The sequence below is a fragment of the Lacerta agilis genome, chromosome 2, assembly GCF_009819535.1.
Source record: "Lacerta agilis isolate rLacAgi1 chromosome 2, rLacAgi1.pri, whole genome shotgun sequence".
Classification (NCBI taxonomy): domain Eukaryota; kingdom Metazoa; phylum Chordata; class Lepidosauria; order Squamata; family Lacertidae; genus Lacerta; species Lacerta agilis.
Window position 1 is genome coordinate 5214537 of NC_046313.1, and position 23055 is coordinate 5237591.

Sequence of the window (23055 nt, forward strand, 5' to 3'; positions counted from 1 at the left end):
TGCGCTGCCCAGGGCGGGTGCCCTCTCAAGGGGGGGTGGGGCGCAGAGGGTGCCCTCCCACACACCACAGTTCAGGGTAGGAGAGGGGCGGGGAAGCTGCTGCTCACTCTCCTCCTGCTCTCCGCATCCGGGTCAGACATGACCCGGCAACGGAGCTGCTGCAGCCGGGTGTGCCTTGCCACAGCTGAGGAGGGCTGCTCTCTGCCACTGGGTCAGAAGAGCAGGGTCATGTGTGCCACCCACTCGCCTGCCATTTTGTCACCCTCCTCAGTCATGACACCAGGGCATCTTACACCTATTTCATCCCCCTTCCTACGCCTCTGACTTCCCCAACCTGGTGCCCTCCAGATGATGTGGGGGGGGGAATACAACTCCCAGCATGCCTTCCCACTGACCATGCTGGGAGAAGCTGTAATCCAAAACATCTGGAAAGCGCCCAGCTGCGGAAGGCTGGCCTGGGATTGGTGCTCCGGTGATGCTTCATGGAAGTGGCACATTGGGTTGCATCCCTCATGGGACGGGGGATACGAAAATGGAAAGTATTAAATAAAAGACATTCACTCCAAAACCTAGTAATCTTATACAGTGTCTCATCAATGAGAAAGAAAGTCCACTGAGGCAATGCTTAATTTGTGAAATGAAAGATGCCCGGTTGTGTGTTGGTCAAACATGCCTGGAAGATGCTCCTTGTAATCTGGACACTCCTAAACTTTCTTCACAAGATCAGAGGTATTTTTTTGTTCCTATTCTGACCATTCTGCAAGAATAGGAACAACAGCAATGACAGCAACAACAACAACAACAAACAACAACAAACAACAGTTCCAACTAATGGGAATACAGCTAATACACTGGGAGATACAAGGCCAAGTGTTGAAGTCTTCTGAGGTTCTGCCCTGATGAAGAGATCTGGTTCAAATTAAAGCCTGCGACGAGAATCTTGACACGCAGGCAGGACCTGAGGGGCCGCCTAACAAGCAGAGAGACACAATCTGAACTCGTGGGGACTTGGGTCTGGCAAGCATATATACACACAAATGTCCCTTCTCCTCCAAGGCTTCTTTCAGCCATCCAGATCGTGCTGAGTCTCTCTCTCCATGTAGTCTGTGGACAGCAGAACCTTGTTTGGGGGCAGGGGTGGCTGGTTGGGGGGTAACTCAGCTGCCTGCTTGCTGGACCAACAAAGGGTGCGGAGACAGATGGGGAGGTGAGGTGGTGGCAGGCAGGCCGGCCTCTTTTTCTTGGTGGGGTGTGCATTTTTTGGATCCCCTCTGTTAAGATGTGTTTTGTTTTCTGGGTGCAGAACGTTCTCCGCTTTCCTTTCTTTGCTCACAAGCACTCGTGCAACACTTGCATGTTGGTGCAGTTCAAGCAGCTGACATGGCAGCACCAGTGGAACGTGCAGTTGCAGCGCTCCGTCACCCGCTGCGTCCGGGTCCGGTACCCCCTCCCACAGCACAGCAGCTCGCAGCCATCCAGGGCAGGGGAGGAGCTGTTGCAGGAGCGGCCCGCTGTCCCCGCTGTCCCTGTTTTGCCGCTGTAGGTGCAAAAGTTGGGCGACTTCTCAAAGTAGACCAGGTCGTGGGGGGAAGGGGGCTTGTGGGCAGGATTCTCGGGCTCCAGGTGGTGCAACTGCACCCGGGAGGCCCGGTTGCTGCCTTTGTTGCCGTAGATGACCCGCGACGCGCCATCAAAGCGGTCCTTGAGAAAGTCCCCCACGGTCCGGAAAGTGGGCAGCCGCATCCAGCAAGTCTTGACCGTGCAAGAACCTGACATCCCATGGCACTTGCACTCCTGGCGCATCTCGGTGAAGACCGTCTGAATGGTAAGAAAGGAAGGAAATGCCTGTTAGAAGACACCAGAGCAGCAGGGTTCTGAGCCAGCCACAGTATGGACCACACCATGGAATCATAGAATTGTATGGTTGGAAGTGTGGGATGTAAAAGGACAGGGGCAGTCAAACCCAACTTCCTTATATGGAACTCTACAGTTGGGGGTGAACTCTACAGTTGGGAGCTTCCAACTGTAGTATATGCTGAGTCTCCATGTCGCTGGTCAGTTGTCGTGTTAATCTCTAAGACAGTTTAAAAGCAGCATTATTAAAATGCACCGTTGGCACTAGGCCAAAAGTAAAAAGAGGGACTTTCTCTCAAAAGGAGAAAGTCACCATATGTATATTATTTAGTAACTTTTAAGCCTGCCTCTAGGATCCTTGTGTGACTAGATGATTACTTGTAATTAAACGTTATACACTTTACCAAACACTGTGAAGTGTCTTATTGAAAGAGGGATAAAAAGGGGAAGACACCAGGACAATATTTTTAATGACTCTAGCGAGTCTATGCAAACTATCTGCTGCGCATATGAAGTAAAAAGGGAATGTTAGCTCTGCTGATATTATCGAGCTTGTAAACGCAAGTTGGGATAGGATATCTAAAACAATATATCCTCTCCCACATCCCTTAACATTCCCACAGGAAGGAAACCCAAGGGCCATCTAGCCCAATGCCGTGCAATGCAGGAATCTCAACTAAAACATCCCTGACAGATGCCCCCCCCCCAACCTCTGCTTAACAACCTCCAGAGAAGGAGAGTCCACCTCCTTCCAAGGAAGTCCATTCCACTGTTGAACAGCACTTAATTGCCAGAGTTCTTTCTGTTTAGTCAGAATCTCCTTTCTTGTAACTTGAAGCCATTGGCTCAAGTCCTAGCCTGCAGTCCAGGAGAAAACAAGCTTGTTCTCTCTTCCATAGGGCAGCCCTTGATATATCTGAAGATGGCTCTCATATCTCCTCTTTTCCAGGCTAAACATTCCCAGCTCCCTCAACCGTTCCTCGTAAGGCTTGGTTTGCAGACCCTTGGTCATCTTGGTTGCCCTCCTCTGCACACGTGCCAGCTTGTCCAGATCTAAATTCATGCCTAAATGCTTGGCTCCTAGGGCTGCATACGTTTCATAGCATAGTGGAGCAGCTAAGTCATAGTGAAACAGTAGTCAGGAAGTTTAGGGTTCCAATATTGCCCTGGCCACAAACTCGCTTTGTGACATTAGGCAAGCCAATATCTCTTACCCTCAATCTTCCCCCTGCCTCATCTGCAATAGGGGGATAACAGTTTTGAGTAGCAATGGCCACCACCTTAAAGGTAAAGGTAAAGGGACCCCTGACCATCAGGTCCAGTCGTGTCCGACTCTGGGGTTGTGGCGCTCATCTCGCTCTATAGGCCGAGGGAGCCTGCGTTTGTCCGCAGACAGCTTCCGGGTCATGTGGCCAGCATGACAAAGCCGCTTCTGGTGAACCAGAGCAGCGCACGGAAACGCCGTTGAGCTTCCCGCTGGAGCGGTCCCTATTTATCTACTTGCACTTTGATGTGCTTTCGAACTGCTAGGTGGGCAGGAGCTGGGACCGAGCAACGGAAGCTCACCCCATGGCAGGGATTCGAACCGCCGACCTTCTGATCGGCAAGCCCTAGACTCTCTGGTTTAACCCACAGCGCCACCTGGGTCTCTTGGCCACCACCTTAAGTGACTTTAAAAAAGGATTAGACAAATTCATGGAGGATAAACTATCAACAGCTTCTAGCTACGAGGGCGATGTCCAACATCCACCGTCAGAGTATGCCTCTGAAAGCCAACTGCTGGGAATCACAAGGGACGGGGAACACTGATGTTCTCAGGACCTACTTTTGAGCTTCCCATAAGGATCTGGTGAGATACTGGACTAACTGGGCCTTTGGCCTCATCAAGCAGGACTTGTCTTATAATCTACTTTACAGGCAATTGTGGGGATTATGTGGACCATGTACTGTACATTAAGTGCTCTGAAGTGCCTTATTATTATTATTATTATTATTATTATTATTTAGATCATCATTGCTATTAATTCCAACAGAGGAGCTTGCCCAAGTTTTCTCAGTGCTGAGCCCGCGAGGTGAGGGCTGCTTGGGTATGTGCTTCTCGCTCGCTCTGCTGGGAACCCCTCCTCCTACCAGACCCATCTCTCCCACCCCTTTGCTTGCAAGAGGGAGCTGTTCCCTTGGCGCACTGTGGGCCCCCCTCCCACCCACGGAATGTGGATGCATCTTTCCAAGACCAGAGCTTTCCCTTCCAAACGGGTTTTACTGCAATTAGAAGAATTGGAACCATTTCCTTCCAGATGTGTAGGAGCCCACATGGCAGCCGGGCTTGTGGTTCTGGGCTTGGCTAGCATGTAGGAGGTTTGCCTGCTTAAGGGCTGCCTTCTCCTCCTTTTTTTTTGGTCATCACACCACCACAGCCTAACCCTCCCATGCTGCCTACTGCCACCCTCATCGCCCATCCCATAACCTAGTTCTGAGAAGTCAGCAGGGACACACACATACCGGTGCACATGTTCACACACATACATGGATGCAGAGAGCACTGAGATACACAAACAGCTCTTGCACAATTCCGTTCATGAGTGTAGCGGCCTCGCCATGAGGTCAGGGAGCAGATTTTATGATACCATGAGTGGCAGACAGGCAGATTTGATGCACTGGGCACATAATCCACCAGGAAGTTCTCCTGTGCAAGCCCTACTGTGCAGAGTAGCTGCTGCAGAAGAGCAATTTGGTGGCTGTGTACACACCATACATTAAGAGCACATTGCTTCCCTAAATAATACTGGGAACAGTCGTTTATGGCTTACAAAACTGCAGTTCTCAGCACCCTTAGCAAGCTACAGTTCCCAAGGTCCTTTCAGGGAAGCAATGTGCTTTAAGCGTATGGTGTGTGCATACAGCCTAAGACCTTGCACAGTTCGTGTTCATCCCAATTAGGGTCATGCGGGGTGGGGTGGGGATTGTGCCCTGTGATAAATTGTGGAAGGCAAGGTGAGGTCCATTTAGGTTTCCTGCCAAGCAGAACTTTAAAAAGTTAACAGAGCAGCTTTTACTCAGATTTCTGGGACTTTTTAGGATGATCAATTTCTTAGAAATGATGGTGTAAATATTTTTAGATCCTCAAACTGGGGATTGGGTAGAACCTGACAATGAGCACCCAGAAGGCCGTTTGAAAGAGAGAGAAAATTATTATGGGAATAAAAACTGCAAACAAAACAGAGGCCCTTAGGAGAAGGAGCAATGGCTAGATGTGTACAGGCTGATAACTGAAGCCTCAAAGCCAAGATGGGAGAGCTGGAATGCCATATTTAGTGGCCATATCAGAAACCTGGTGGAACAGTGAAAGCCAGTAGAATATGATTATATTTGGATATAAAAATCTCTAGAAAGGGCAGGGAAGGCTGTGTTGGAGAGCCAGAATAGTGGGGGAAGGACCAGGACTTGCACTGCCCAGCTCAACCAGTGGACTGAGGGGCTTGGCCCTTTGGAGAAGGGAGTGGGCAGGAAACAGAGGAGCATGGGAAGCAGCCATACACTGAGTCACACTCACTGGTCCATCTTGCTCAGTATTTTCTACACTGACTCAGAAAGGCTCTCTTGGGATCCCTCCCAGCCCTACCTGGAGATGCTGGGAAATGCATGGAAAACAGATGCTTTGCCCCCGAGCTATGGCCCTGCCAGTTATCTTAGAGGTGAAAGGTGGAGGAGGGTTCATTTACTTTAATAAATAAACAAAATTAAGAAGGGGCTTGTGTCACTTGCAGCAGTCAGTCCCCCTGGACTTCCTAGAAGGGCTTCAGAGTGTTGCAACGCAATAGCATGCCATGTTGCTCTGGAGCCACTCCAAGTCCTGTGTGGCAAGAGGGAAGCAGCCGGCCCACGCTTCCTGGAGTGGCTCCAAAGTGGTGAGACATCATAGACAGGTGAAACTCGAAAAAATTAGAATATCGTGGAAAGTTTCCTTTCTTTCAGTAATTCAGCTTAAAAGGTGAAACTAATATACGCGATAGACTCACGACATGCAAAGCGAGATATGTCAAGCCTTTATTTGTTATAATTGTGATGATTATGGCGTACAGCTGATGAGAACCCCAAATTAACAATTTCAACTTTGGGGTTTTCATCAGCTGTGCGCCATAATCATCACAATTATAACAAATAAAGGCTTGGCATGTCTCGCTTTGCACGTCGTGAGTCTATCTCATATATTAAACTCCAGTAGCTAATGAAAACAATTGCTTACATACCGTATATACTTGAGTATAAGCCTAGTTTTTCAGCACACTTTTTGTGCTTTAAAAGCTGCCCTCGGCTTATACTCAAGTCAACCATTCCTTAAGAAGTGTACAAGAACGGTGGTTCTTTACTCTCCCCAGGCAGCTTGTTCCATTCCTGAACTGCTCACATAAATGCAAACTTTAGACCCCAGAAGACAGAAAGCCTATCAGTTAAGGAAGTATTAAAACCCCACAGGTGCTCACTTTCCCTGGCTCCTGCTTAAACAGGACAGGATCCCAGCCTTCTCTGTATAACACAAGGGAACATTGCGCTGTGAGTTAAACCACAGAGCCCTAGGGCTTGCTGATCAGAAGAATGGCGGTTCGAAACCCTGCGATGGGGTGAGCTCCACAGCAGCAAAGGAGGAAGAGGAAGGAGCAGCCCAAAGGGCTGCTTTGGGCTGCTCGTTCCTCCTCTACCACAGTGGCAAAGGTGAACCGGCTTATACTTGAGTCAATAAGCTTTCCCACATTTTTGTAGGGAAATTAGGTGCCTCGGCTTATATTTGGGTCGACTTATACTCGAGTATATACGGTAAATGGACTTTTCCACAATATTCTAATTTTTTGAGTTTCACCTGTAGGTGGAGGGATCTGGCAAAGAGGGGGCTGTGCTACTGGGAGTAGCAGGAGCCCCATCTTTATAGAGTTTAAAAACCTCGTGCATCTAAAGCAAGAGTGGAGAGGCCAGAGTTGGCGGTGGCAGAAGGCACCTGGTCTCCCCCACCCCCCCAAACCTAGCAGTGCCTCTGGCAGCGGGGTTGTTCCTCTATGTCCAAAAGGGTGCAGGGCAGCATGGGGGAAATTGTAGCCTTGCAGACATTGTTGGACTCCAAATCCCATCAGCCCCAGGCAGACTGGCCCAATGGCCAGGGATTATGGGAGCCGGGACTCCAACAATAGAGAGCCACAGAGCGCGAAGGCTATTAAACCAGACAGCTAAAGAGAAAGAAACATCTTCATAGAATTGCTGGGGGGTGGAAATAATGATTGCACAGCCAAAGATCTTTCCTTCATTTTTCTGGGACCATTTGTCACACATCAAGTGGGGTGGGGTTCTCTGCTTCCAGGGATGTAGGGGGAATGAATTTCTATGAAATGTTCGAGGTGGGAGTTAACCTTAGTTAACTATGAGGAGGTTGAAACCCCCCCTTCTGTTTTTTGTTTTAAAGAAAAAGGAAGAAAGAATAATTGAGACCAATAATGATAGCAGACAGCATCTCCTGGTGATATTTCAGAACGCCCATGAGATTGACACTAGATGGTGACATACCGTCACTCCCAGCGGCGTGGGAAACATGGCTGGGAGGCTGCCGGATGCTGTGCTGCTGCTCAGAGTGGCTGGGAGGCCTTTTCTCCTTCCAATTGCAGAAAAAGAGAAAGGCCGCTGCCAGTACCATATTGCCTTTATTAGAGTCCACGGGGAGGATGGATTAGGAATACTAGATATGGTTCTGGGTGGGACACGGTCCCTTGGCAGGGAGACGGGAAAGGGCTTTCTCGGTGGTTGCTCCCAGACTCCGGAACTCCCTCTTTGGAGAAGCCAGACTGGCTCCCTCCCCATTGTCCTTCGACCGGCAGGTGGAGACCTTCTTGTTTCAACTGGCTTTTGGGAACTGACTGCTTTTAATGAAAGGGCAGGTGGTACCCTGCTGTTTTCAGTGTAATTATTTGTATGTTTTAAAAAGATCTTATGTATGTACTGTATATAGTATTAATCAGGGGCGTAGCAAGGGGGGGTGAGGGGGGCGGTCCGCCCCAGGTTCCATAATGGAGGGGGGTGACAAATTATCAAGGAACAATTTTTTTTGAGGAAAATTTTTTTTGGAATTTTTTTGGAATTTTTTTTTTTTAAATGCCTGCTCCGAAGGTCTTATCTTACTATGCTAGGGATTATATAGCTATATATGAAATTTCATGAATATCGGTTAATATCTTGACCCTCCTCCACCAAAATAGCGGTTCACTTGGCTGTTTTCCTATGTCACGAAGGCTGAAATTTCAGTTCAGAGAACACTTACTGTTCCCAACCCTAACACTGTGGAAAGCCATCGAATTAGAATTTAATTTGATTTTGAGATGTTTTTAGGAGGTAATTTAATTATTGTTTGATTTTATACCAATGTTATGTATCTGATGTTAGCCACCCTGAGCCCGACTTCGGCCGGGGAGGGCGGGATATAAATAAAAGTTTTATTATTATTATTACTTGTTATTATTCCTTTGTAAGAAAATATGAAATAACGTAAAACAATTTGGGGGGGGGGAATTAATGGGGGGGTGACAAGAAATTTTCCGCACCAGGACCACCTGACCTTCCCATGCCTGGGGGGGGGGTGTGTGACAAAAAATGTTTTGCCCCCAGGTACCAATTTACCTTGCTACGCCCCTGGTTTTAATTCTATTATTACTACTACTACTACTATTATTATTAATTGTTTTTTTTCTATATTTTTAGCAACTTAGCTGCCTTGAGTTCCATTGAGGAAAATAGTAAGAAGAAGAAGGCAAGGAGGACCCTGCTGGATGAGGCCAAAGGCACATCTAGTTCAGCATCCGGCCAACCAGATTCTGCCCCTGGGAAGCCCACAAGCAAGCCATGAGTGCAATAGAGCTCTGCCCACTTGTGGTTCCCCATTCAGAGCACATACCCTTCCCCCCGAAGAATCCTGGGAATTGTAGTTTTAAGTGTGCTGGGAAGTGCAGCTTTGTGATGGATAAACTACAGTTCCCAGGATTCTTTGGGGCAAAAATCTGCTTTAAATGTATGATGTGTACGCAGCCAGAGTTAACTGTTTTGGTGGAGTTTATTACAGTGAGCCAATCTTGTGAGTACTTGGACACTATTCAAATCATTACACATCCACTCTTGATTGAAAGCCATTTTTCCAAGTTTTTTTGGTGGGGTCAGGACAGAGTGAATTATGGTCTGGAGTCTAGACACATGTTGAAACACTCGCAAGAACAGTTTGGTAGTTCAGATAACAGCAAAAGTCAGCTGTTCTTGACTTCACCATGTGAAAAATGGTTATGTGAATGGCATCCTACGCACAATAGGTTGTCATTCTTTCTAACTGTGGTCCTACTCATATTTTCGTTTGCTTTTCAACATGTTAAAAAAAATCCTGCCAATGCCACTGTGATCCATTATCCCCATCGTGGAAAGAAAATGGCTTACAACAGCCCAGCCCAGTGTTAATAAGCTGAGATGTGGGTTTCTGCATGTGCTGTAGTGCAGATGAGGCTCATCAACTTGGGAAGTTCTGAAGAAGTGTGCATGCACATGAAAGCTCATACCAAGAACAAACTTAGTTGGTCTTTAAGGTGCTACTGAATTTTTTCCCTGACTATGGCAGACCAACACGGCTACCTACCTGTAACTCAGCCTGGGAAGGTAGCCTGTCTAGGAGAAGGGAAAACTCTGATCCTAAACCTCTGCTGCCTTGCAGGATATCTTTGGGAGGAGCAAAGGCTAAGGAGTAAACCCTACACAAATCTGGAGTCCCTAAGATGGTTGGGTGGCACCTTGTACACCTCCTTCCGGCAACCCAGGACCTCCATACACACCACCCAGGCTTGCACCCCGGGGAAATTGGTTTGCTGCTGCAAACACAGCAATCTACACACACACACACACACACACACAACTGCAAGCAGGGGCGTAGCAAGGGGGGGCGGACCGCCCCGAGTTCCATAATCTTGACCCTCCTCCACCAAAATAGCTGTTCACTTGGCTGTTTTCCTATGTCATGAAGGCTGAAATTTCAGTTCAGAGAACACTTACTGTTCCCAACCCTAACCCTGTGGAAAGCCATCTAATTAGACTTTAATTTGATTTTGAGATGTTTTTAGGAGGTAATTTAATTATTGTTTGATTTTATACCAATGTTATGTATCTGATGTTAGCCACCCTGAGCCTGACTTTGGCTGGGGAGGGTGGGATATAAATAAAAGTTTTTTTAAAAAATTACTTGTTATTATATTATTCCTTTGTAAGAAAATATGAAATAAAGTAAAACCATTTTTGCGGGGGGGGGTCAATGGGGGAGTTGACAAGAAATTTTCCGCACCGGGTACCACCTGACCTTCCCATGTCTTGGGGGGGGGGGTTTGACAAAAAATTTTTTGCCCCCGGGTACCAATTTACCTTGCTACGCCCCTGACTGCAAGCACATATACAGCTTTGTCTACACTTCCTCGCCCACATGCTCTCTCACTTCTTACCAGACGTCCTGCTTCATTGTTGTGCAAATTCATCAGGAACCGCAGGTCCCGCCCCTTCTCATTGGAGTCCACGAACTCTCGTCCAAAGACCCTTCCGAAGTCCACATTGTCGCTACAGCCACCCCAGTGCCAGTCAGGACCCCCTGGGCCCCGCCGGCGGTAGTCGCAGGTGCAGGATTCGATGGAGCCCTCGGAGCAAGAGCGGGCCACAGAGTGGGTGACGCCAGCGCTAGTGATGGCGAAGATGAAAGCTGTTTCTCGGCAACCTGGAGGTGGGAGATGGGAGGGGGGGTGATATGGCATGTCAGCACGCAGCGTCAGAGTCCACAGTTCATTTCTCCCCATTCAGAACAGGGGACACCCCAGCACATGCCTGGAGATCAACATCATTGCTGGCACAAATAACAGCTGCTGCCTCATTCATCAGGTATCCCTTGGGATAGCTCAGTTGGTAGAGCATGAGGCTGTTCGTCTCAGGGTTGTGGGTTCAAGCCCCAGGTTGGGCAAAAGATTCCTGCATTTCAGGGGGTTGGACTAGATGACCCTCGTGGACCCTCCCAGCTCTACAATTCTTTGATTCTAAGTATCTTCTCTGCCTCTTCACATTTAGGAAGATGGAGGCACCTTGCGAAGTGAACTTTTATTTAAGCAGCCGGAACAATACCCATAAAAATCAGAACTCCAAAAAGAAACGGTTCGTAGAATCATAGGATCGCAACATCCTGCCTTCCATCCCTGTCTCACAAACCAGAAGGATCCCAAGACCCTGTTTTTGCCCTGCCCTGTTCACAAGACAATTACTAGCAGGGACCAAACAGCCATGAGAGTCTCCTGGCCATCACCATACTTGGGTGGTAGTTACTTCCAACTGCCAAACTCCACCCACAGTTCACCTTGCGTAATCCAACCAAAACTGTCATAAACTGATAGTAGGTAGCCTGCAGAACTACGTTGAGATAGGTTGTTCATACAAGTAAACTAAGCCAGATGTTGCAAGGAACATGGGGGAAAGCTCAGGGTTACAATCTAGTGTGCCTACAGTAGGGGGTGGAGAATGTGCGGCATTCCAGATATTGTGGGACTCCAGCACCTGTCAGTCCAGCCAGCATGGCCCAGTGGTCTGGGATGATGGGAGTTGTAGTTTAGCAACATCTGGAGCAGTGGCGTAGCGAGGGCGGGGCGGTGGGGGTGGTGTGCCCCGGATTCCAGCCTGGGGAGGGTGACACTCTGCGCCGCCACCACCCCCGCGAGTGCGACTCCTAAGCCGTCGCCCGGCAGCCCTTCCATGTGAGCAGCCGCTGCACGGAAGGGGTGCCGGGCGGCAGCTTGGGAGTCTGGGCGGACTGCGCATGTCCGCAGCAGCCTGCAAGACTGCGCATGTGCGGACATGTGCAGTCTACCCAGGCTGCTGCAGACATGCACAGTCCGCCCAGGCTGCGCTCTGTAGCACATGCATCATGACGTCATGACGCATACGCTACAGAGAGAGGCCCCGCCCCCAGGGATGCTGCTTGGCTTGCCGCCCCTGGCAGCCAAGTGGCTTGGTATCCCTCTGATCTGGAGTGCCTCAGGTTCCCCAATCCTTGCTATACAATCTCGATTTTGCGGTTACAAGATGTGTGTGATGGTACCATCTTAGAAAAGTCTCCCCTTTTTCTTATATAAGAGGAGGGCAGTCACTTTTTAAAAATCTGCTTCTTGATTAATTGGGAGCATCTTTTCGAATCAAAGAATCGAAAAGATTGATTGGCTAAATGCCGCAACCCATTAAAAAAAAAATCTTTAGCTGGGAAAAGAGAGCAAGAGGAGGCATGCTAAAGAGTCCGAGACTTTGTGGGAAAGGAATGTCTTTCCTCTTCGTATGGAGAGGAAAATAATAACAGTTACTGACTATTAAAAACCAAAATAATACATGATGCCTGGTGTACAAATCCCAGCTGTGTGCTGTGTTTATGTGCTGATAATAGAAGTAAACTTTTTGCACACAGGAGCTGTGCACTTAAACCGCCTCCTCTGGGCAACACAAGCACATTTTGTCTTTTCCAAGGGTCTCTCTCTCTCTCTCTCTCTCTCTCTCTCTCTCTCTCTCTCTCACCAGCATAGAGCACCACTGTGGCACCACAAGCCATCCTAACCAGGATGAGGCAGAGATGATAACCAAGGTGACATAATGGTTAGTGTGTCGGATTAGGATGGGAAAAACTCAGCTTCAAATCCCCAGCTGGGAAGGAAGTTCACAAGGGCCAGCTGTTCTCTCTTAGAGCAACCCACCTCAAAGGGTTGTTGCGAAGACAAAATGAGGGGTCTCACATGCTACCCTGCGCTCCTTGAAGAAACGGTGGGGCAATAATGTAATCCGCTATACATTTTGGAAAGTAGTTTCTCTGTTTGCTATGCATTTGGACTCCTCTTAAGAGACTGAACCTTTGTCAAAACTGTACTGATTTTAATCACCGATTCCAAAACTGATTTTTGGTTTCTTAGAATTCCAGAGCAACTATGAGTACAGTGGTACCTCGAGTTAAGTACTAAATTCGTTCCGGAGGTCCATTCTTAACCTGAAACCGTTCTTAACCTGAGGTACCACTTTAGTTAATGGGGCCTCCCACTGCCGCAGGCGCACGATTTCTGTTCTCATCCTGAGGTAAAGTTCTTAACCCAAGGTACTACTTCCAGGTTAGCGGAGTCTGTAACCCGAAGTGTTTGTAACCCGAGGTGTTTGTAACCTGAGGTACCACTGTACAGGGCTGTTGGTTAATAATAATGACAGGCAACCACAAGACACTTTCAAGACAAGAATTGGGAGCCCATGGTAGGTTTCCAGTGCTTCATGGCACTTCCCCACACACTGAATAAATTCAAGACAACTGACAGGTTGTAGTGCTTCATCTGTGTGCAAATTCTCCCAGTTTCCCAAGGACCAGAAAGTTCTGGGGCAGCTGTTCAAGTTCCTCCTTATGAGGGGAGAGAACTAGAGACTACTGGGATATTTTTCATTTTAAAATATCTATTTAAATCATGGTAGCTAATCTGAGTCTGGCCCTCCAGATGTTGCTGTACTACAGCACCCATCATCCTTGGCCCTTGAGAGCTGGAGAGCCATCGGTTAGTCATGAGGCAGCTGCCTTGGGTGGCAGAATCCCAAGGGGGGGCCAATCACCATAGGCACCCCATCTGCCCCTACCGCCACAGCTGGAGAAGCAAGGAAAAGCAGTGGCAGCAGCTTCTGGCGAGATCTCGTGCAACTCTCACAAGTTCTTGCTACTGCTACCACGTAGCCTCCTGTGGTCGTGGTGGGTGCCCTGCCCACTCCCTTCCCTGCTGCTAGAGATGCAAGGAGAAGCGACTGCGGCTTCCAGGTGCCTGAAAAATCTCTTGAACCCCTTACTGAAACCCGCAAGCTCTGCATGCCTGGGAAGTGAGGCCTCAGAGAGGGTGGGTGGCCTGAGGCGAGATGGGATAGGCCTTCCTGTGTTAATCACCCCTGGTTTACATGGAGCATGAGGGAGCAGGCAAGCTCCAAGACAGACAACGTTAAGTTTATAAAATGGCACCAATTCAACCTATCTGGACCCCCTTCAAACAAACACCTATCCCGCCACAAGCTGCTTCTTCCATGCTTGAACTGGTGTTTCTGGGTAGTCAGACTGCAATGCTCATGGAAGAGACATATTCTAGCCACCAAAACCCACAGAGAAAGCCAGCTTACAGAACATCAACCTGTGGGATGTGAAACACAAGAGCAGTCAAATACAACATCCCTAGAGTGGACATGAAAGGGGATCTCTGAGTCAGCCAGTAGGAACTTCCTGTTTCTCCTGGGCTGACTTCCTCTGCGTAACTAGAGATGGGTGTGGCTTCACCTGTGCAGGTAAAACAAAACCACAGGCTAGCCACCATTTCTCTCTCTTTTCGACTCGCTTTCAATGGAGCAACATGTGCTTAGGCAAGATGCTCTCTTGGCCTCCAGCCAAGAGAGGAGAAGGAGCTATCGCCCTTAAGGAATAGTCTCCTAATGTATATTATATTTTCTAAGCTAAAAGTCTGCCTTCTGGGATCCGACTGTGAACAGATGATACTTGTAAGTAAACTCCTTATACTTTTATAGAAGACTGTGACGTGTCTTATTTTAGCAGGGAATTAGAAGGGGAAAATACCAGGACAGTATTATTATAGAGGTTCTAGCGAACCTGAGCAAGCTATCCGCTGTGTGTGTTTAAAAAGGAGAATGAAAACTCTGCTAAGTTCTGGGACTTGTTAACACAAGTTGGAATAGGATATAATAAACAATATATCCTCTCCTGCATCCCTAAACATTCCCACACAACCGAACTGACCATCAAGACCTATAAGCAAACAGGTGTTCAACAAAAGATGGCAATCCTTCCACTGGGTATTTTGACAACATACATAATGTTTGTAATGAATCATAGAATCACAGAACTCTAGAGCTGGAAGGGACTCCAAGGGTCATCTAGTCCAACCCAGGAATTTCATGGTCCCCCATCCAATCTGAAACCAAAGCAGACTCTACTTAGCTTTGCAAATGTGCTAGCAGTTTTGTTGCTGCACCGCTATGAAGACAATATCCTCATGACACATATTTTAACACTTTCAATGACGATACTTCTATTCTCATGCCTATTTTGCATTCCGAATAAGGATGCACCTGGGGCAGGTGAAGCTACCTTGCTCTTCTAGTTAACACTAGACAACAATAGACCAGGCTTGACTTGGGTAACTTAATGACTTGTCCCACCTAATTCCTGCTTTTTGATTACACATTTCCCACTCTCACTTCAGGAAGTTTAGAGTGGCCTCGGGCAGTCTGTGAAATTTGTGGGCATGCTAAGATTTGCATTGCGTGCCCTCGGAGTATTTCTTGTGATCATCACTAACTGGGCCAGGTGTCTATGGCGAATGCAAATATCTGTGCTGCCATGTAGATTTATAATGTTTTTAAGCAAACATGAAAAGAAGCTCTGATTGTGAAAGAGGAGGGAAGAACAGTCAATAGGGCAGCAGTGGTGCAAAAGTTTATCCTTTGTTAATGAGTCACACAAGCTTGCATCACACATACAAAACACGGGGAAGTAGAACACAAATAATGACATATCATGAAATGCAAAGTAGTCTGTACACTTCCTGGCTTTGCTTTCCTGTAGCAGATTGCATAAGAAATCCGCTCATTTGGTTGTAACAGACTTTCATTTATACCAGGGGTGGGGAATCTGTGGCCCTCCAGGTCTCCTTAATCCCAGCCACTATGGCCAAAGGTCAGAGATTATGGGATTTGGGAGTCCAGCATCTGGGCAGCCCTGGTCTAGACTGTGGGAGACAGATGTGAAAGAGCACGTGGTTACTGATTCAACCAAGCAGAGAAAGAGAAATAGAGCTTTTCAGATTGTGGTGAACCAATCACCTGGGGTTCTTTATTCGCTTGTTCCAATGGGTGGGCAAGAACACAACCTTAGCTGCACCAGGCTCATTCTATATAAGCGAATGGATCCCCAGCCCAGTACTCCTATTGCCCAGTCTCCGTCTCCTTACCTCTGTTGACAATCTTGCCAAAAATGTTTGGCCCTGTTGTGGTGGGGCAATTCCAGCGGCGGTTGCGGAACTGCCACTTGCACTCCTTGATGGCGCTCTGGAGGCCGCTGCTGATGCTGTGCAGGATGCCCGGGTTCTGGCGGATGAGCTTGCGCTGCTTGCGGCTCAGCAGCTGCAGAGAAGGGTCCAGCACCAGCTGCACGTTCTTGGAGTCCGTCAGCAGGTTGGTAGACGAGGCCACGTTGATTATTCCCCTGCAGGCGCAGAATTGCAAGGGTTTAAGCAGAAAGTTAAAATTCCGACACGCAAATTTTGGAGTGTGAAATGGCGCGCTCAAATTTCTTGCAGCATTGAACATGGATGTTTACTGAGTGACTTATTGGCATCTTCTGCTTTCATAGGCATCAAACGTAAAATCTCGTTCACTGCTACCTGTCAAATACTAAATATCATTGCTTGTTGAACTGTGTGAAATGCTACAAACCACTGCATGCTTATTTAAAACAATTGGGGGGAACCACACTCCATAAAGGATGTTTGAGGTATCTGACAATGATTAAAAGCAATAATAATAATAATAACAACAACAATAATAACAAACAGCAACATGAAAGGAGCACAGGTAATATTCACTACCATGCAGCATAAAAGTGGTGTTACAAAATAATTTTTAGAATTTGGAATTAAAACTTCCTACAGAGTAACTGCACTGCCAAAAGTATCAGGACAATCAACCATAACATACCAGAGGGAGACCATAACCAGCTTCCTATCCTTCAGGTGCCTTTCTTAAAAGAACCAACTTTGCAATTTGGCGTAAGGTCATCAAAGAGCAAGGAAGATGGAGTTCCCTGCACGGGAGTTCCAGAGCCTGGGCACACCTACAAAGAAGCGTCTTATCCTAGTCCCAATTAATACACTTCAGACACTGGCAAGTCCCATAAGAAGGCCTCTGTAGATGACCCTAATGAGCAGCCGCCTTGAGTTCCGTCAGGGCAGAGGTGGATTTAGGGGAATGCAACTGGTTTGGTTGCATTGGGCGCAGAGCCTCAGGGGAGCTGCAGGGGATGCCACAACTATGATTTAGAACAGAGCATGAGAGGCAGGGGTGCCAAATTCTGGTGTTGCACAGGGTGCCACTGAAATTTGAGACACCACGGTCTGCCACTTGGCAGGGGAAAAGATGAGGTATGAATGAATGAATGAATGAATGAAATATTAAAAATGGAAACAACTCCTGAAGTCTACAGATGATTTTATTTATTTATTTTAAGAAATAATTGGATGTGTTACAGAGCCATTGATACTGAGTCATGTAGTTGGGGACTTAGTCTAGTTCTCCATCAGCCTCAGACAACATGTTCAATAATGTCAGGGATTCTGTAAGTTGGGGTCTCAAGACCACAGGGCCACAGGTTCCCCAGTCCTGGTCTAGTTATTAAACACGAGGGAGGCAGAGTGTTCCCATTTCTAGCCAGGAAACACCCTATACATCTAAAGAGCAACCAAAAGGAAATGCCAAAAATGTTTGCCATTGGGGCACTTTGCATGCTTGAAATATGATAAATGTTGAGCGAGGATTTCCTTCCTTTCCTTTCTATTTCATCCAAAGAGAAAGAAGACTACAGAATGTGGGAGTGTTTTGGGATGCAGGAGAGGATATATTGTTTAAGATATCCTATTCCAACTTCCGTCCCAGAAATTAGCAGAGTTCTCATTCCTCTTTTAAACACACACAGAGGGAAGCTTGCTCAGGTTTGTTAAAACCTTGTAATAAATGTCCTGGTATTTTCCCCTTTAACCCCTCTCAAAATAAGACACTACACAGTCTTGTATAAAAGTGTTTACTCACGAGAAATCATCTGTTCACAATTGGATCCCAGACGGCAGACTTAAACTTAATAAAAGTTACATTTACTCAGGACCCTGTTCCATAAGGGAAAACAGCTCCTTTGTCCTCTCTTGGCTGGATGCCAAGAGAGCATCTTAGCAATACGGTTTGTTTGAGAGTGTCGTCCAAAAGAGAAAAGATGGAGCCTGGTCCCTGTGGTTTTGTGTTAACCTGCCCAGGTGAGACCACACCCATCTCCAGTTACACAGAGGAAGTCCATCCCAGCCAGAATAAACAGGAAGTTCCGGCTGGTGGACTAAGATCCCATTTGTGTCCACTCTAGCAATGTTGTGTTTGACTGCTCCTGCGTTTTACATCCCACACAGAATTACCTAGCAAATCCCACAAAAAAACACATTGGCAACATATAACTCACTAGCCCAAGTGGCAGTCAAGGGTCTACATAGCAGGATCAGTGGAGAGTTGTCCAAAGTTTCTGCACCTTTCTTGCAAGTACTCTACCTCTTCCTTCAGCCCCAGGCAGTGGATTAGTTCTACAACTATTAGTGATTCCATTTAGCTGGCATGGCTAATACACACTGATATAACAACCCTCCATTAACTTGCTCTCATGCTTTAAAATAAAATTTAAAGCCAAATAATCTAGTTGCTATCACTACATCTTGTGGTGGTGAGTTCCCCCTGATACACTGTGTGAAGCAATTCCTTTTCTTAGAATCATAGAGTTGGAAGGGACCCTGAGGATCATCTAGTCCAACCCCCTGCAATGCAGGAATATGCAGCTTGTTGGCTGTGAACCTCCCACTGCCAATCAACTTTCCTGGGTAACGCCAAGAATCAGTCAATTTCTCTCTCTCTCTCTCCTCACTCCATACCATTCATGATTTCATAATTCTCTATCATGCAACACTAATATGTGAAGCTGAATAGAATATATGATTGTTTGTTTGTTTGTTATTAATCAGAAATAATAATAGCAACATAATTGCAGATCTATGCTGCATATTCTAAGGGTCAAGCTGTACATCATGCCCCATCCAGTGGAAGAGACTGCAAACAGCACCTGTGTGGTGACTTCTCCCCACAGTGGCCGCAATTTGTAGTGCTCCTTGCCACCTGGATCTTGTGCCTCATGTGCAGAGCACAACATACCACACATTCCTGGCAGCAGCTTGGGCTGGCGCTGCTACTGACCACAGGACGAAGAGCATCTACATGGTAAGAAGTACCACACACATTGTACACATGCCATTTGCAGCAGTGTGTTGAGTCTGAAAAGAAGGGAAGCTGTAATATGTCACAGCACCTACTCTGTGGATTAAACTTCCACAAGAGACGATGTTGTGTGAGACCTTATGCAGGTTTCTTTAAGGACCGTCTAGTTACAGAAAGCATTTGGCTGAATGGCTGATCTGGTATGAATTGTTGGTGTGTATTGCTGCTACTGATTATAATTTTTCTTGTTTAAGTTATTTTATATTATTTTAAAGTGCTGAGGGGGTTGCTTTTGTACCTGAAATGCAGGATAAAAACAAAAGAAAATGAATGGAGCTAGCTGTGAACATTCCTAAGTATTGTGTAAAAGTAACCAGCAAGCAGTCCTATGTGCCTCATGCTTTCAGTCTATAGATTATTCCTGATATCCATAAACATTAAATCAGATTTGTTGCTCTGTTGATTCTGCTTTGTAATTTATTACTAACCAGTGTCTCAGATGATAGATGATAGATAGATGATAGACAGATTCAGTGAATGACTCACAGATGTATTAAAACTGTTAGGATACTTCCTGATAAGTTACAGTCCTAAAAATTTGATACAGCTGGTGAAAGAGACCTTGATTGCTAGAAAAATTCCCAAAGCAGAACATTTATACAAATCTGTCACAAATAGACCCATACAATAATGAAGGTTCTTCCGGAAAGTTCTAGCAAATCTAAATTTTGCATTCACACAGCCGAAGACACGGGAATTACTAGAAAAGCACCTAAGGAACACATATTTTAAAAATATTTTCCAAGATATGGGAGGTGGGGGGGGGAAGAGAAGCAAGACTTTCTTTGCACTTTATCTGAAGAAGTGTGCATGCACACGAAAGCTCATACCAAGAACAAACTCAGTTAGTCTCTAAGGTGCTACTGGAAAGAATTTTCTATTTTGTTTGCACTTTATGGTCAAAGCTTTCCTTCTCAGAAAAAGACCAGAATTCTAACTTAGATGAAGCCAAGCCACATGGTCTATAAGACAGCCTATTGGCCTGTAGGACTTCCATGGCATCCTCAGATTTGGATGTGGGGCTTGCAGAGGACTTCTTAACAAGGGACATATAGCTATGCTTGAAGAATGCAGGCTTCGTTTACTAGTAGTATTAAAGACATTTGGGCCTCACTGACTCACACACTGCGAGTTGGAGCATCAGATTCTTAAGGTACTTTCCGATGAGTTAGAACTCTGAAATTGGGTACACATGTCATCCAAGACACTCCAGTTCCAGAAATAATTTGAAACATGGGACATGGTACTTCTCTCCTTCAAAACAGGGAGCTGATGGTGCACCCCCAAATAGTTATGGTGCTTCAAGTCGACGGAGAAAATGAATCTGTCGACACACACAACCCACCACATGCTGATTACTGTGAAAGTTGTAAGGGCATTTAGAAGTCCTTCCCTAATGATGGGAGGCAAGAAATCTGTGCCCACAGTTTTAGGTACCAGTAAACAACCCAGAAATTTGAAAGTTGGTACTTGTGCAGCCCAAGACACACAGATTACTAGGGAAATCTGAAAACTGGGCATTTTCCAACTGCATCGTCAACTTCTGATGCTTACATCCTAGTAGGGGGTCAGTATTTCAGCACACAGCAAGCCATGTGGGTGGAGTATTGGGAGCTGGGCATTCCGTTAACTGTTCAGGTTTGCATTTAGAGGAGGAGGCAGGCAGAGACCTAGAGCTATCCCAGCAGAATACACACTTTATTTTCATATCCATCGCTATAGATATGCACCAAGCAACTGCCCTTGTAACCTAATCTAATTATGTGTACATGTTACCAACTTAAAATCAGGATAGATATGGATTGTGACTAAAGCTGTGTGTCTACTGCTTCGCAAACCAGGGGTGGGAGTGCACCAGATGCCAAGTAAATGGGCATGTGCGCGCAGCCTCAGATTCCATGCACCTGATACCTGCAACATTGCCAAAGATCCTAAAGTGCTCCGTGGCCTGAGACCATGCGCTGCTCTTTAATGCCTCTGAAAATGCTGGTGCTCCAAGCAACTAGCTTGGCAAGCTGTACAACAGAGTGAGCCGGTGATAATTAATACACTGAACAAATTTTACAGATTAGAGCTAGACTGGGCGATTCACACATAAGTCTTAACACAACAGAGTTTTTAAGATGAGTGTAAAGCCTACACGGGAGAGAATGCCCATTCACATTGGAAATGCCTCTACTCACATGTAAAATGGTCAGAAGGACATGTGGACCATGCTAAAGAAGTGCAGGCAGGCTTGTTATTTAATTCTGATTTAATTGGGAATTCATTTAATTCTTGCGGATTTGAGATTTAATTCTCAAGGACACCCTTAAGCAGCAACCCCCCCTGCCAGGAATGGTAGCGATAATGGGAATGATCTTTCTCCCAGGGCTATGATTAACGATTAATGGGTTGCAGTACCTGCCCCTAAATATTGTTATGGGGAGACTAAGCATCTAAAAGTAAAAATGAAAGTAGTAGTATAGGAAGAAATATTAATATAACTCATAGTAATTATGCAACAATAAATGAAGTAACATATAGCTGTGCCACAGGACCAGTGCAAACTGTACAGTAGATTATTATTATGTGCTGTATTATATATGTATTTGATACCCCACCTTTTGCCCCTCACAGGTACTGAAGGCAGCTTACAAATGATAAGACACACTTTCCTGCCCTTAATTAACCATCACTGTAGCTGTAGCAGCAGCAGCAGCAATAGCTGCATCACCACCGTCACTTTTCTAAAAGAAACTACTACAGCACACCTGTACCCTATCACACTTCCAAATTAGACCCACCCGATGATCTCAGTCCTATGTCTTTTTCTGCCCTATATGTCTTGTACCACGAGAATGCCGCTCTCAGGCGCATGCAGATGCCCTGGTCTTTAGCTAGATCAGGATTCCACAGCAAAGGGCCAAGGCGATACAACGTGCCTGCGGTCGGGAATCTTACAGGGCAAACCAGGTCCGGGCGGCTCGCCGAGCGTGCGCCCCTTTGAGCGCGCCTTTGGGTTCTGCGCTGCTCTGCTCATCCACCTGGGCACTTGGTTGGCGCAGCTTCCCGAAGCTCTGCCAGCAACACTCAGGAGTGGGGCGGCGCAGGTCACCTCCGTGGGAGCCGTGCCGAGGCGGATTTGATTCCCCTCCCCAGGCTCTTCGAATTTGGAAAGGCTCCCCAAAGGCGCACAGCGCGTAAAGCGCACTTACCACCATCGGCCGCTGTTATTCACCGCCAGCGTGTTGGAAAGAGAGGAAAAAGCCAAAACCCACAAGGTCTTCAAGCCTAGCATTAATGCCACGGGGCTCATCGCTTCGCCTGCCCTGCTTGCCTGCTCGGCTGAACCGCCAAAAAAAAAAAAAAAGGCAGCGGAGAAGAGATGGGTGGGTGGAGAGGTGGGGTAGAGAATCCGTCTCCAAAGACCTTGCTGGAGAGGCGTGCACTGTGCGCCCGGGGGAAGGTCCTCACTTGTGAAGAGTAGTTTGAGCCCAAATCGAAGTTTTTTTTAAATAATAATAATAATAATAATAATAATAATAATAATAATAATAGAAAGAGAGGAGCAGCCGGCGAAAAGTCCCGCGAGGAGCTGCTCTCCGCTACCGGCTGTCCTGGATGGCGACGCTTCTCTCTGGAGAGCAACTAAGGCGCAAGAGGGGGAGACGTCGCGCGTCCTGCTAGCTGGGGCCCCCTCGAAGCACGTCTGACATCCCCTCGCCAGGGCCGGCTTCTTATAGAGGCTGTGAGGAGGGTCGCCCTGGAGTGAGCCATCGAGCCAGAAGGACCCGGCGCGGTGCGCTACCGCGAACAATGCGCCTTTGCGCAAAGGAGACGCATCACAGCCCGACGGGGAGGGAAGGGAGGGGGGAAGCCAAGCGCCTTTGGACGGGCCGCTCCCCTTCCCGTCACATTAAATTCCAGGAGACCCGAGATACAGAAAACCCTCTTTCTGCAGGAGGGGAGGTTGCTTCTTGCTTGTCACTCAACTCCCCCAGCCCAGGACGGGGCCGCGGCCAGTCATTCCCTCCGAGG

General features: G+C 47.1%; 1 protein-coding gene across 1 annotated transcript; it reads right to left on the reverse strand.

Annotated features, from left to right (window-relative positions):
• Nucleotides 1–1289: 1289 nt before the first annotated feature.
• On the reverse strand, nucleotides 1290–22524 carry WNT1 (Wnt family member 1). Its single transcript, XM_033138005.1, has 4 exons — nucleotides 22233–22524; nucleotides 15909–16162; nucleotides 10359–10624; nucleotides 1290–1818 (listed from the first exon to the last, which is right to left on the reverse strand). The coding sequence occupies exons 1-4, from the start codon at nucleotides 22331–22333 to the stop codon at nucleotides 1330–1332; spliced, it is 1110 nt and encodes a 369-aa protein (XP_032993896.1). The 5' UTR covers nucleotides 22334–22524; the 3' UTR covers nucleotides 1290–1329.
• Between the last annotated feature and the right edge of the window lie 531 nt (nucleotides 22525–23055).